This window comes from Dipteris shenzhenensis, chromosome 24 (genome assembly GCF_047967505.1).
Source record: "Dipteris shenzhenensis isolate YYH24624 ecotype China chromosome 24, Dip_SZ_1.0, whole genome shotgun sequence".
Lineage (NCBI taxonomy): Eukaryota > Viridiplantae > Streptophyta > Polypodiopsida > Gleicheniales > Dipteridaceae > Dipteris > Dipteris shenzhenensis.
The window spans coordinates 6,118,842-6,132,485 of record NC_141619.1 but is presented as its reverse complement, the minus strand read 5'-3'; the positions used below and the strand labels follow the sequence as shown (position 1 = coordinate 6,132,485).

At 45.8% G+C, this 13,644-nt stretch overlaps 1 protein-coding gene across 6 annotated transcripts in view; it reads left to right on the top strand.

Annotated features, from left to right (window-relative positions):
* Positions 1–1,085: 1,085 nt before the first annotated feature.
* The window catches only part of LOC147886129 (uncharacterized), a 28,373-nt gene continuing 15,814 nt past the window's right edge, over positions 1,086–13,644 (top strand). For 3 of the 6 annotated variants that reach the window (XM_087395670.1, XM_087395672.1, XM_087395671.1), the window contains exon 1: positions 1,086–1,694. In XM_087395670.1, coding sequence (XP_087251796.1) covers positions 1,488–1,694 — 207 coding nt within the window. In that variant the 5' untranslated portion in view covers positions 1,086–1,487. The remainder of the gene's footprint in view (positions 1,695–13,644) is intronic. The other 3 variants (XM_087395669.1, XM_087395666.1, XM_087395668.1) reach the window with 3 other exon arrangements.

The window sequence follows — 13,644 nt, the reverse complement described above, 5'->3', positions numbered from 1 at the left end:
TAGCTTCATAAGGATATATGAGCTATTAAGCGTGGTTTCAAAGGTTATTAGCTTAAGTTGCATTTTTGTCTAAGATAATTAGCTTAACAAAGGATAGGCTTTTTCCTAGCCGTTTATGTTAAAGGAGGACGGGTATGTATTTCAGTTTTTGGCTCTCATAGTGTATTTTTATAAATAAATCTGGCTATAATATTTTTAGTTCTAGTTTTCCTACAATTTGAAGTTGTCCTTAATGAATGATTCTTAATGTCAAAGTTGACCTTAATATTTTAAATCCTAGTTTTCTTAGATTTCTAAGTTTCCCTTCACGATGATTCTTGTCATCACCCATAGGGGCTAAAGCCTTCTTTGGGGCTAAATTTTGTTACTTTTTGTCTTCTTGTGCTTTCTTGATTAATGTTAATTTCAAAATCTACATGGCTTTTTGAAGTTCTTGTCTCTTCATATGTTTCTCTTTCTTTTTCATCTTCCTTAAACTGGTAGTTCTTTAGTTCCTACTTTTTCAATGTGTCTTAGGGTGTCTTTGTTTTTTGGATTTTTATTGATTTGAGCCATAAAATGATTAGATATATTACAAGACAAAACCAATGATTTGATGATGACGTCCGTAGTTGACATTCCTCATTCACAGCGGTGAGGAAACAAATACAAGTATGTGAGCCCATTACCACTAGATGATCCTTGTAATTCCAAATTCAAACACACAACTCATGAACTCAATCAATCGATACCTAATTGATGTATTTGCTATGTATAAGTGTACTTGGTGTTGAAGAATTAAAAGCACTACCCTTCATATTTGCATAGGCATTAGGTCCTCAAGGACCTTGTGTCATGTCTCATATCTTTGGTATTGTTCATTTAAATCACTAAAACATGTGGACTGTAGATTGTCTTTAAAGTTTATTATGTGAGTTCTAATACTAGTTGACGACAAATGAGATGCACAACTATTGATTTAGTGTCAATTGCAACTATAATTAAGCTAAGTGCACAAAATCTTCTTAAACTCTCTTTCAACAATTATGATTCGGTCTCTTATCTTGAGCGTAAATGAAAATAATATCCATATTATACTTCACTTGAGGATGCATACTACGAAATGTCCTTTCAGAGTTTGAGGAGGATTGAGATGTTTCCAAATATAATAACCACGTTTTCTTTTGGGACGTAAAGGGAAAGAAATATCTTGGATTTTTGTGTTGTAGTTGTCTACTGTGTGATGTGAATTGGTGGAGTTTGTGGCCTCTCGTGTTTTGGAAAGAAATGTGTTTCCCAGGCTAAAACTTTCTGTTGTTTCAATTTGTGGTTTGGGCGTGATGGGCATCTGGCTATGGCACCCAGTCTTCCACTCTAGGAGCACCTCAGTCGACACTCGGAACTTTTGATCCATGCCCTTCCGCATGGCGTAAGGAAAGTGTGGAGTTATGTGACCTTAGTTGCAAGCATTTTCTCATTTTCATGCAAAACTCAAGATCTGGTACACAATGCAAGGTTTATTGACTGTCTCTGCGATGTGTCACTGCGTTTGGGCTGTCTGTCGGACAGAAGCAGTTTCACATTCCAGATATTCTTGTTGCCACTCCAATCACAAACCTGCTCTGCTTAGAACATTTTTGGCAGCTCGGGAAGACACGTCGCATCTATATTTATGCCGTCGCAAGTGTATGCCGCTAGCGGCTGCAACGCTCGGGGTGAGTTGTCTACGTATCGGCAACGATGCAACCTTGCCTTTTCTATAAATGTATTGTGGGTTAATCGTCAAGCTATACCTTACTTTGGCGAAAGTTAGAGTTACCGTCGGAGTGCATTTTACCAGCTCGGAAGAGGATAACGTACTATTTCAACTGTGAATGTGAGAATATAATTCATAGACCATACGGTTTCTGTACAGAACCTGGCAAACTTGGGTTTCAGATGAGGAAGCCTATGGAATGAAGGACCAGCGCTGTAAACCTACAGGCATGTGGAGGAGCAAAGCGAGGAAAGAAAGTAGGCTTGAAAGGGATCAGTCAGCAGAAGCAGCCTCGTATGGAGTGGGAGCGGCCAGCAATGCATGAAGAAGGAGCAGCGTGCAGCATGCAGGAGCTGAAAATGAGAGGAGGCTGCTCATGGAGTGAGGAGCAATGCCACAGCTTCTCGACGGGAGGGACCTCACCCCTGTGGAGTGCCAAGGCCTATCCTTCTCAGGGGAAACTTACTCAGCTCCTAGAGGGCGGAGTTGTGCCCATGCCCTGGATAGAAGGTTTGCATTTGGGATAGGCCCCTGTTCTGCATATATATCCTCGAAGGCGTGCATAGATAGAGTGCAATTGGGCTAGTTTGCAGTTCGGCATTTGCTCTCGATGAAGCTTGCGGAGAGTTGCAAAAGATGACAAGTATAGAGAAGTGTGACAGGTGGTGGCTGAGGAGAAGACAAGTGTTGAGATTGACTTGCTTATCCTTATATTTTTAAAACAATTTCGGAGAAGACAAGTGTTGAGATTGACTTGCTTATCCTTATATTTTTAAAACTAGAAATTGATCATGGAGGGAGGACCTTAATCATGCAAGAGAAATCATTGTACTTAGTGCACAATCACAATGCTGGTCTGAGAGCATTCAGCAAGACACGGGTAGGTTTTGGCTTTCAATAATGAAAAAGAACTCAGGCTTGATTTGACCATGAACAGCAGCATGTCAAATCAAACCAAGAAAAGCAACAAGAGCGCTGTAGTTGGGTTCTAACTAGAATTACTTGACAAAAGTGTACTACACTGCCTAGGGCCTTTATCTCTATGCAGTTCAACCATTACTACATGATCTTAGATTTACTTTATCTGAGAGAGTAGCAATATGATAAAAAGAACATTTTGAAGAATGGATGCTCCAACCTCTGGACATCCCACCCAGCTCACGACATCCCTTGCTCTGCCACAAAATGTAGTAGTGGAGCAAAAGAAGAGATCCATAATGGAGATGGCAAGGTCAATGCTAGACAGCAGGGGATGTCACCTTTCTGTGGTGGTACAACAGTCCTATGATGATTGGTAGATAGGTCCAAGCTGCTCATGAATTGCAATTTGGGAATACAGACACACCCAATTCAGTCACCGAATAATATTCCACTAAGTAAAATGCTAGATCAAATGAACTAGCATGCAGATTACCTCTCTCAGGGTATTTGTAGGATATTCTGCATCCTATTTACATAACTAACACCGTTAGTGCACTTTGTGGGTGAGCCTTGGTTTGTTGGGGGAGAAATAGGATTAATAAAGCAGGTTAAAGGCTGTTTAGATACCCTAGTGAACATAGCCAACATGGCCTCTGAAATTAATTAAGCTGAGTATTATGTACTCTAGGGTTAAGCCTTAAACATGGCATTTTGAAAGCATAGGTGAACTTTGGGCCAACAGCTAGTGCAAGGACAGTTGTGCAATGGTAAGTCACCTCCCAACCCACACACACAGTCCTGCTCTTCCAGCATACACTGATGGTGTTTTTGAACTCTAGAGCCTTCCTTTCACGTCACCCTTGACTGTAGAAGCCCCTACCACACTTGGCATCTTGCCCTTATGCAGCTTACCAATAGGATACTCTCATAAGCTTCTAATGAATTAGGCAATTAACCTTCTAGAGTCACTATAATCCATGCATAAGGTAATGTTAGGAACCCCTAGACCCCTGCACTCCTCATAAAATACCCTGACAAACCCTTGTCTTTGAGTATTAGTTTGACCTTGTATTGCACAGACCAACACAAACCGTGGCAAGCCATCATCGATGGTATATCTTGCATACATATGGCTTTCCCTAGATGCTAGGTCATCAACAACCCCTGTGAAACTTATATTATGCATAATGTGTGATAATGCATCAACAACTTTATTATCCTTTCTTCGGTACTGAATTTCCATGTGGAGTTCTACATGAGTCTTGCCCATCTAGGTTGAGGGCCACTCAAATCTGGTTGTTTACAAAAACACTTCAGAGTATCATGGTAGACATTGACATAAAACTGTGTACCATAAAAATAATATCTTTATACGTTACAACTCTTGCTCATGACTTGGAAAATTTCGTGACATTGATTTCTAGGAAAATTGGTTTATGAGGATTGACCACCTTTAACACAGGTCCTTGAGCAATTGATTTCTTTATTATCTAAGAACTCTCTTGTTGATTCTTTCCCCAAAAACATAAGGTACTTCTCTTCCCCCTCAAAGAAATGAAACTTCTATTAATGCTTGGAAAAACCAACCATTCAAATTAGCTAGCCATGAAACTTCTATTAATGCTTGGAAAAACCAACCATTCTATTAATGTTGATCACGGAAGAAACACATTAAGTCAACCAGCCTGTTCATAGAGAACCCAGTTCACTGCCTAGGGAATCTTTGAAACAGGTGCCAACAATGAGGGTGGTGGTCTATACAACCAGCCTTCTCCTTTAGTGCTAGCCTTCGCCATGACTGAGTCTGCCCTTCACCTCTGGAGTGCCGAGAGAAACTCATTACAAAGACTCTGTATAAATGGATGCTCAAGGATGTGTGGGTGTGGATTTGTATGTGTGAGAGCATATTTTTGTACTATGGTCTACACCCATTGTTGGGCGCTGATGATGTCAGTGGGGGTGTCATAGTAGCTAGTCCCTACTATGCGTGATGTAGTTTATGGTTTTCAACCTTATGAGTAACTATCATGAGATTGAAACTGCACTATGTTGTGTTTTTAGAGGATGAGTTTGGGAATGTTCCTGGATTCATCTAGGTTTATATATACAACCAGCGAATGCCTTGCTCGGTGAATGTGTAGAAGACACTTGCAGGTTCAAGCCTTGGAGAAATGCACCCGTCTCTCGGCAGTCGTCCGATATTCCATCTTCCCTGCCATTGTTGGAAAAGTCACCTCCCCATTTGTAAGCCCCCATATGAGGAGAGCACGGGGGAGGTAGGCTTAGGGTCAGGGCTGCCACATGAGCAGCATATTGGCTACTATGTGGGCAGCATACCCACATAGAAAAGTATGAAGAGGGGGGTGCCACATGTGCCACATGGGCAGCACCTAGGCTGCCATGTGGGCAGCAAGCTCACAGCAAAGCACAGAGATATGAGGCTGCCACATGGGCAGCACTGTTCGAAATGACGGTACAGCGGAAGCAAAAGAGATGAATACTTGCTGGAAAACAACTCAACAAAAGTGCAGCAACGAAGTAACAAAGGAGATGGCAAAACTGAACAAGTTCTTCCTTCTAGAATGAAGGGCAAAAGGCTGCAAGAGGAGCAGCTACAAAGGGCAGCAATTGCTGCAATCTTCTTCCACCAGTGGTGGGCTAGACAAGTCGCCTTCTCCCTACTAAGTGCGCGCTGCTGGATCAGCTTCAGTGCTGAGAGGCTGAAGGCTTGAGTGCTATTTTTTAGTGAGGGGGAAGGGGGCTTTATATAATAGAGGGGAGAGGCCACAAAGGGGTGGTGGATTGACCACTGATCATTGACCTTGGCCACCGATCATTGACCTTGGCCACCGACCATTGACCTTGACCACCGGCCATTGACCTTGACCACTGACCATTGACTTTGACCTTGGCCACCGACCATTGACTTTGACTGGTCAGCGACCCCCTCTCAATCACTCCTCCTTCTAACCGCCTAAGCCCCTTGCCCTTCTCCTCATAAATGGGGGGGCAAAACATGTGGGGCATTAACCACGAATTCTAACAAGCACATGGGCTGCCATGTAGGCAGCACAATCAGAGAATGTACCTGGCTGTTTGGACAGATCTGCAGAAGAGTTGGAGCAGCAGCACAGTGTGGAATCAAGCCAGGAGCCAGCCACGATGATGTGGCAGATGATGTCAGTGCAGAGGTACAGATACGCATGGATTGTTTGCAGCAGATGTACGGCTTTCGGCGGAGGTTCCAGGGCAGGAGATTAACCAGGGACTGCCTAGGACAAGATGTTAAGACAGGCAATCTCCAAACGCAGAGGCCAGGGCCAAACCAATGGCCAGAAAGGCCAAAACTGGCAACAGAGGTCAGGGCCAAACAAATGGCCAGAAAGGCCATAACTGGCTGACCAGATTTGGCCGACCAGAACTGGCCGACCAGATGGGTAAGGCCTATAAAAGGCAGTAGCCCCGTGGCTACTAACTCACTTTTTTTGGAACAGGCTGCTGCACACCTGCGCTCCAGCATTTCTGCCGCCTCTGCCTCCTCTGCCTCCACTCCTGCATCCTCTCCAGCATCCTCTGCATCCTCTCCTGCATCCTCTTCATCCTCTCCAGCATCCTCTGCTTCCACTCCTGCATCCTCTCCAACATCCTCTGCATCCCCTCCAGCATCCTCTGCTTCCGCTCCAGCATCTCTGCCTCCTCTGCTTCAGCTTCAGCATCTTTGCCTCCTCTGTCTCCGCTTCATCATCCTCTCCTGCTGCTGCTCCAGATCAGCATCGACTTATTTCTGTACTGCTGCTGCTCCAGATCAGCATCGACTTATTTCTCTACTGCTGCTGTATTATTTCCTCCAGATCTGCAGCAATCCTTTGCTCTTCTGGCAATAGGTTGCTGACTCAGATCTGGTTCAGTTCCAGCTTGTGGAGCTAGTGCAGAGCCCACTTCAGTTGGCTGCTCTGAAGGACTGCTGTTTGCTCCCTCCACAGTTTCTTTCTTAGATCTCTCTTATCTTGTATTGAGTTCCTTTGGTGATATATATTTCTTCTTCAGCTATTGTTAGTCTTCAGTGTTGTTTTATTTGTCTCCAAGTACTTTCTTTATATGGTATCAGAGCAAGGTGTGCCTATCGACACCTGAGCCTTGACCTGGAAAGCTTGGAAGATAGATCATCAACTGAAGATGTCTTCTCCTTCTTCCCCGAAGCGAGCTCAGCCCGAATCGACCTCTATTCAATCACCACCCTCTTCATATGTTGTGAGAGAGTCTGCAAGGATCGAAGGTGATGAATACCTCTCCAAACTCTTTAAAGAATTTGCTGAATTTCAGAAATGGAAGGAACTTGAAGCAGGTACCCGCACACCCCGTGCTTCTTCTTCTCCACAGTTTTCTTCGATACGTCAACAAGGACCTCTATTCAACTCGGAAGAAGCAGAGCAACATTTCAAGTTCGGTGCCGATGAAGAACAAGTATACCCTGATGAAAGAGGACAGGCCGGCATGAGGACAATGGGTTATTCGACAATGCCTATCCCACAAGAATCAGTGCAAGGTATGTTGCCCTATCCCCTTGGTGCAACTCCGTCTGTTATGCAAGGCATAGGAGCGAGTAATCACGAGGACATAGATCCATACATGCATGTGAACACTCGTAGACGAGAAAGGAGAAATGCGTCAGACAATGAGTTTGCTTTCGGTTCGCATTCTTCCTTCCCTCCCATCCCTCTCACATCTTCCGCTGCCATCTTTCCTCCAGTGGCTTCTCATCCTCTGTCTTCTCCCATGCCACTAGGCTCCTATAGTTTATTTCCCTCTATCTCTCCCGCTACCCCTTTTTCCCCTCTCATGTCGTATCCCGCCTCTCATGTTTATTCCTCCCACTCAGGGTCTTCTCCGAATCCTTTTGTTCCTCCGGTGGTGCCGCCTCTCCCATTCTCACTCCGCTCCTATTCTGAGTCCTCTCATGCATCCACCGGTTGCTTTCTCCCTATCATCCCCTTTCTTCCTCTCACCCTGTCTCTGCAACAGCCAAACATGCTTTTATTGATATGACTCGTTTTAACGGGTCTAATTATACCACTTGGTCAAATCTCATGCGCCATGTGCTTGATTCTCAAGACCTATGGGAACTCGTTCAAGGTACTGAACCGCAACCTGATCCTCATGTAGTTCGCTCGTGGCGACATCGTAATGCCACTGCCATTGTCGAAATCATGCAAGGTCTTTTGCCTGAATTTCACTCTCAATTACAGCATTTTGACCTTGCCTCTGAGGGATGGGCACATCTCACTGATCGCTATGCGGCCCGAGATCGTACTCGTCGCATCAATCTTGACCACGATCTCCAGCAATTCTAGATCACTGTTGACGATGATCTCAAGGTCAAACTGACAGACTACCGGCGGTTAATTGCTGAATTTGCCACAACTGGTCCTTCCAAATCCGAGGATGACCAAGTTACTTTCTTTTTGAACAAACTCCCGCCCAAGTATTTTAGTTTTATGCAACAAATCATTTCTCAACCCTCCCTTCCTACTTTTTATGAGTTCGAATGTCAACTCTTACGTTATGCTCGTCTCTACTCTCAGGTCCACCAAAAACATAGTGTTCCTGCTTCAGAGGGGGCTCTTCTCTCCGGGATTCAAAAAGATCAACTCAGCTCCGGGAAGCCCTCTCCCACTTCTGACTCCAATAATTCCTCTGGTATTAAACCCGCCTGGCACAACTTTCCCAAAAAGAACCGGTTTTATCAGCATTGCCAGAAAGTTGGGCATGTTGATGACGAATGTCGCTCCAAAGCCAAAGGCATTCTCCCACAGCCCCTCACCACGACTCCTCTGCCACCTCGTTTTCTCCCTAGGAGTGGTCCTCCTCCACCTAACGCTAGCAACTTGGAGACCACAGGGCCATGTCATTAATCATTTCACCCCATCCCCTCCCTTCATCACTCCCGAAGGCCTGTTTGACTGGTCCACTGGAGATTCTCTAGACTTCATTTTTCAAGCCTTGATCCATATCATCGAGCTTGACTCCTCCCCATCCATATCTGGATCAGCTTTTCATACTCTTCCATGTGGCCATAAAGCCCCTCGGATTGTGGATAGTGGAGCCACTCATCATATGACCCCTCATAGTGATCTCTTCATTTCTCGCCAACCGGCAACAGGGGAAGTCCGTTGTGGCAATAACTCTGTTGCTCCTATTTGTGGCATTGGTTCAATCACATTTGATACCGACAAAGGCCCCAATCTTGCTCAGTTGGATCAAGTGTTTTATGTCCCCCAATTAGGGGTCAATCTTCTTTCCGTCCATCAACTTTGCCTTCTTGGCCGCACGGTGCTATTTACAAAGATGCATGTCGAAATCATAGATGAGACATCGGGACTCCTTTTAGCTCGGGGCGAAGCCCAACCTCATGGTCTGTACCTCATGACACAATTTCTTGAGACTCCCTCCAATACCGGCTCCGAGTTTCATTGGCTTCATGGTCTTGCTACCCTAAAAGATCCAACTGACACAGAACGATTGTGGCATTATCGTCTGGGACATTTGTCCTATGACTCTTTATATGAAATGTCTCGGGATCATTTTGGTTGATGGCCTACCTCAATTATCACTAGCCAAAGATATTTGCCGTCCATGCCAATTAGGCAAACAAAGCCGAACTCCTTTTCCTTCTCATTCCACTTCTCGAGCCAGTGAGATATTGCGTCTAATCCACCTCGATATTAGTGGCAAATCTCATGTTCCTTCATTGAATGGCTCACAATATTTCTTCTTAATTGTGGATGATTACTCTCGATATCAATGGGTGTTCTTCATGAAAGAAAAATCTGACACTTTTTCCTTCTTTGCTACTTGGGCTCGATTGGTCATGAATCAAACGGGGAAGCCTATTGGGATTCCTCGTAGTGATAATGGTGGTGAATTCATTTCCCATGAATTCACTCACTTCCTTCACGAGCATGGTATCCAACGCCATCTTACATCTCCTATTTCGCCCGCCCAAAATGCTCGTGTCGAAAGGAGACAACGCACAGTCATGAACATGGCACGCTCCATGCTTTTTGCAGCCGAGTTGCCCAAACGTCTCTGGCCGGAAGCCGTGAACACTTCTGTCTATCTCCTTAATTGTTGCCCTACTGAGCCCATCCCGAACATGACACCTTTTGAGGCTTTCTATGGCTACCGACCCTCTATTTCTCATATCCGCATCTTTGGAAGCCGCGCGTACACTCATACTCCCAATGATACTCGCGGTAAACTAGAACCTCGTGCTGAACTTCTACTTCTCGTTAGCTACTTAGCGGAAGCCAAAGCTTATCGCTTATTTGATCCTCGCACAAACAAAGTTTTGGTTCGCCGTGATGTGGTCTTCGATGAAAGAGATGTTCTAAAAAATTCCTCTATTCTCCCTGTTGATGACGCACCGTTCCCCCCGAAACCTCTTTCTCTCCCCCCGAAACTTCTTTCTCTCCCCCCGAAACTTCTTTCTCTCCACCCATTGCTTCTCCCGTTCCTCGATCCTCTTCTCAAGACCCGATGCCACGCTGGTATCGACAAACTATGAAGGATTCCGGGATTGTTCCCTTAGAACTTCCTCCTCCTGGTCCTCGACGCTCTACCTGGACAGCTTCTTCCACTACCACTGCCTCCATTTTTACCACAGCCTATATCATACATTTTGAACCTGCCACTTGGCAGGAGGCAGTTCAACATCCTGAGTGGCATCGTGCCATGGAACAGGAGCTTGAGAGCATTGATCGCAATGAGACCTGGATTTTGGTTGATCCACCCAGTCACAAAAAGGTCATAGGAACAAAGTGGATCTTCCGAACAAAACTCAAAGCAGATGGAACACTGGACAAGTACAAAGCTCGCTTAGTAGTGCAAGGATTTCGCCAAAAACATGGTATCGATTATGAGGAAACCTTTGCACCTACTGCTCGATTGACATCCTTTCGCCTTCTCCTCGCCCTAGCCGCTCATCACAGCTGGTCTATCTATCAGATGGATGTCAAGAGTGCCTTTCTCAATGGCTACCTCGATGAGGAAGTCTATGTGGCCCCCCCACCAGGTTTTTCTTCTCCTGGCCATGAAAATAAGGTATTTAGTCTCCGCAAAGCTCTTTATGGGCTTAAACAAGCACCTCGGCGGTCCTGGTTCCACCGAATAGACACCTTCCTCAGATCTAATGGGTTTCATTCCACTGCTTTTGATCCGAATTTATATATACATCAATCTTTAGAGGGAGTCTACTTTATCTTACTTTACGTGGATGATCTTTTGCTTTTGGGCTCTACCACCACCACACTTCAATTCATTAAACCACAACTCAGCACCACATTCGAGATGACCGATCTCGTTCTTCTCTCGTATTTCTTGGGCATGGAAGTTGTCCAGCATTCTGGTGGTATCTTTGTTTCTCAACAGAAATATGCTCTTCAAATCATCCCCCACGAGCCTAAGCCAGCTGCCACTCCCTTGGATCCCACAGTCAAGCTCTCAAAGGACTTGGAGTGTCCTCCCTTTGATGAACATCTCTATCGTCAAGTTGTTGGCAAGCTGCTCTGGCTCATTCACACTCGTCCGGATCTTTCTTACTCTGTTTCTATTCTCAGTCAGTACTTTAATGAACCCAAGCACACTCATTGGCATGTATGTATTCGTATCTTGTGGTTCATACGTGGTACTTACTCTTATGGTTTACATTTCAGACCAGGACTAACACTACAGGGATACACTGATTCCGACTGGGCTGACTCGGACAATTGCCGTTCTCATGGCGGCTACATTTTCTCGTTCGGCTCGGCACCTGTCTCTTGGTCCAGCCGTGAACAAGAAACTGTTGCTGGCTCTTCTACTGAGGCTGAATACCGGACCTTGTATGATTGTACCACAGAGGCCATATATCTCTGGCAGTTTCTGGCAGAGCTACACTTTCCTTGTACTGAACCAACGGTCCTCTACGTCGACAACAAAAGTGCCATCGCTCTCGTCAGCAATCCCATTTTCTCCAACCGCACCAAACATGTTGGCGTACACTTTCATTGTACTCGCGAGCAAGTGGAATTGGGTACTATTCGATTGATATATGTTCCAGCTGCCGATAATCATGCTGACATTCTTACCAAGCCGGTTAACTGACCTATTCTTGAGCATCTTAGCCCACGGCTTGGGATTGGTGTACCGCCTCCTTCTCCTTAGCAGTATTTGTATACTAGTGCTTAAAGGAAGTGAACAAATCCCCTGCGAGGGCACTCGTTAAGCACCTCTCTTTCTGTACTCTATGATTGTACCATCACTACTGGGCATTTAGCGAAGATGAAAACCTACTTTGTAGGCATCTCCATCTAAATGAAAACCCTCTTTTAATTTTTTTTTTTTTAAAAAGGGCTGATGAAGAAGATAGATCACCCCTGGAACCATTCTACCTTGGACATTGAGAGGGGATGTTAAGACAGGCAATCTCCAAACGCAGAGGTCAGGGCCAAACCAATGGCCAGAAAGGCCAAAACTGGCAAATCTCCAAACACAGAGGTCAGGGCTAAACAAATGGCCAGAAAGGCCATAACTGGCCGACCAGAAATGGCCGACTTGACCGACCAGAATTAGCCGACCAGATGGGTCAGGCCTATAAAAGGCAGTAGCCCCTTGGCTACTAACTCACTTTTTTTGGAACAGGCTGCTGCACACCTGCGCTCCAGCATTTCTGCTGCCTCTGCCTCCTCTACCTCCACTCCTGCATCCTCTCCAGCATCCTCTGCATCCTCTCCTGCATCCTCTTCATCCTCTCCAGCATCCTCTGCCTCCACTCCTGCATCCTCTCCAACATCCCCTGCATCCTCTCCAGCATCCTCTGCTTCCGCTCCAGCATCTCTGCCTCCTCTGCTTCAGCTCCAGCATCTCTGCCTCCTCTGTCTCCGCTTCATCATCCTCTCTTGCTGCTGCTCCAGATCAGCATCGACTTATTTCTCTACTGCTGCTGCTCCAGATCAGTATCGACTTATTTCTCTACTGCTGCTGTATTATTTCCTCCAGATCTGCAGCAATCCTTTGCTCTTCTGGCAATAGGTTGCTGACTCAGATTTGGTTCAGTTCCAGCTTGTGGAGCTAGTGCAGAGCCCACTTCAGTTGGCTGCTCTGGAGGACTGCTGTTTGCTTCCTCCACAGTTTCTTTCTCAGATATCTCTTATCTTGTATTGAGTTCCTTTGGTGATATATATTTCTTCTTCAGCTATCGTTAGTCTTCAGTGTTGTTTTATTTGTCTCCAAGTACTTTCTTTATACAAGAGGCCCCTATAGGAAGGACAGTATGGACTGTTGGCAGCATATGTATGGGTACTTGGCAAGGGTCCGAGAACTTGAACAGGGCCTGGCAGATGGCGAGCATATTAGACCATGCAGGCACATGTTTTGCAGGACATATGGACCTGGTCCATGGCCAGAAAAGGGCCAAACTATGGCTGGAATAGCCTGATCCACTGGCTGGCTGCCATGTGGACAGGAGGGCCAACAACCCTGGTCAAGGCAGACAACCAGGCTGACCCCCGTTGTTTGGTTGGGGGCTGCTGGTCGACCAGAAGGGAGCCCCAAGTCGGTTGGGAAGGGCTGCAAGTCGGCCAGTTTGGGGGGCCTTCAACCCCTATATGAAGAGAGCCCTTGAGGCTCATAATGCATCCATTGTATGCAGACTTTAGGAGCAGACTGGAGCAGCAAAGCAGCAAGGCTTGGGGCCTACATCCTAGAGGACCAAGAGGAGCTGTGTACTGCAGAAAGAACTCGAGGAAGAGCTTCACCCTTGGCTGTCTTCTAGGGCAGCATAGGTAGAGGGATCACATCCACTAGAGCAGCACATCTCCAGCAGACTGGAGCAGCAGGTTAGCAACCTTTGGGCCGCTGCGGAAAGAAGAAAGAAAGAAAGGCTATTAACGTCCACTGGAGACCAAAAGGTCTATGGGACAGCAAGAAACCCTCTAGTACATCTGCTTTAG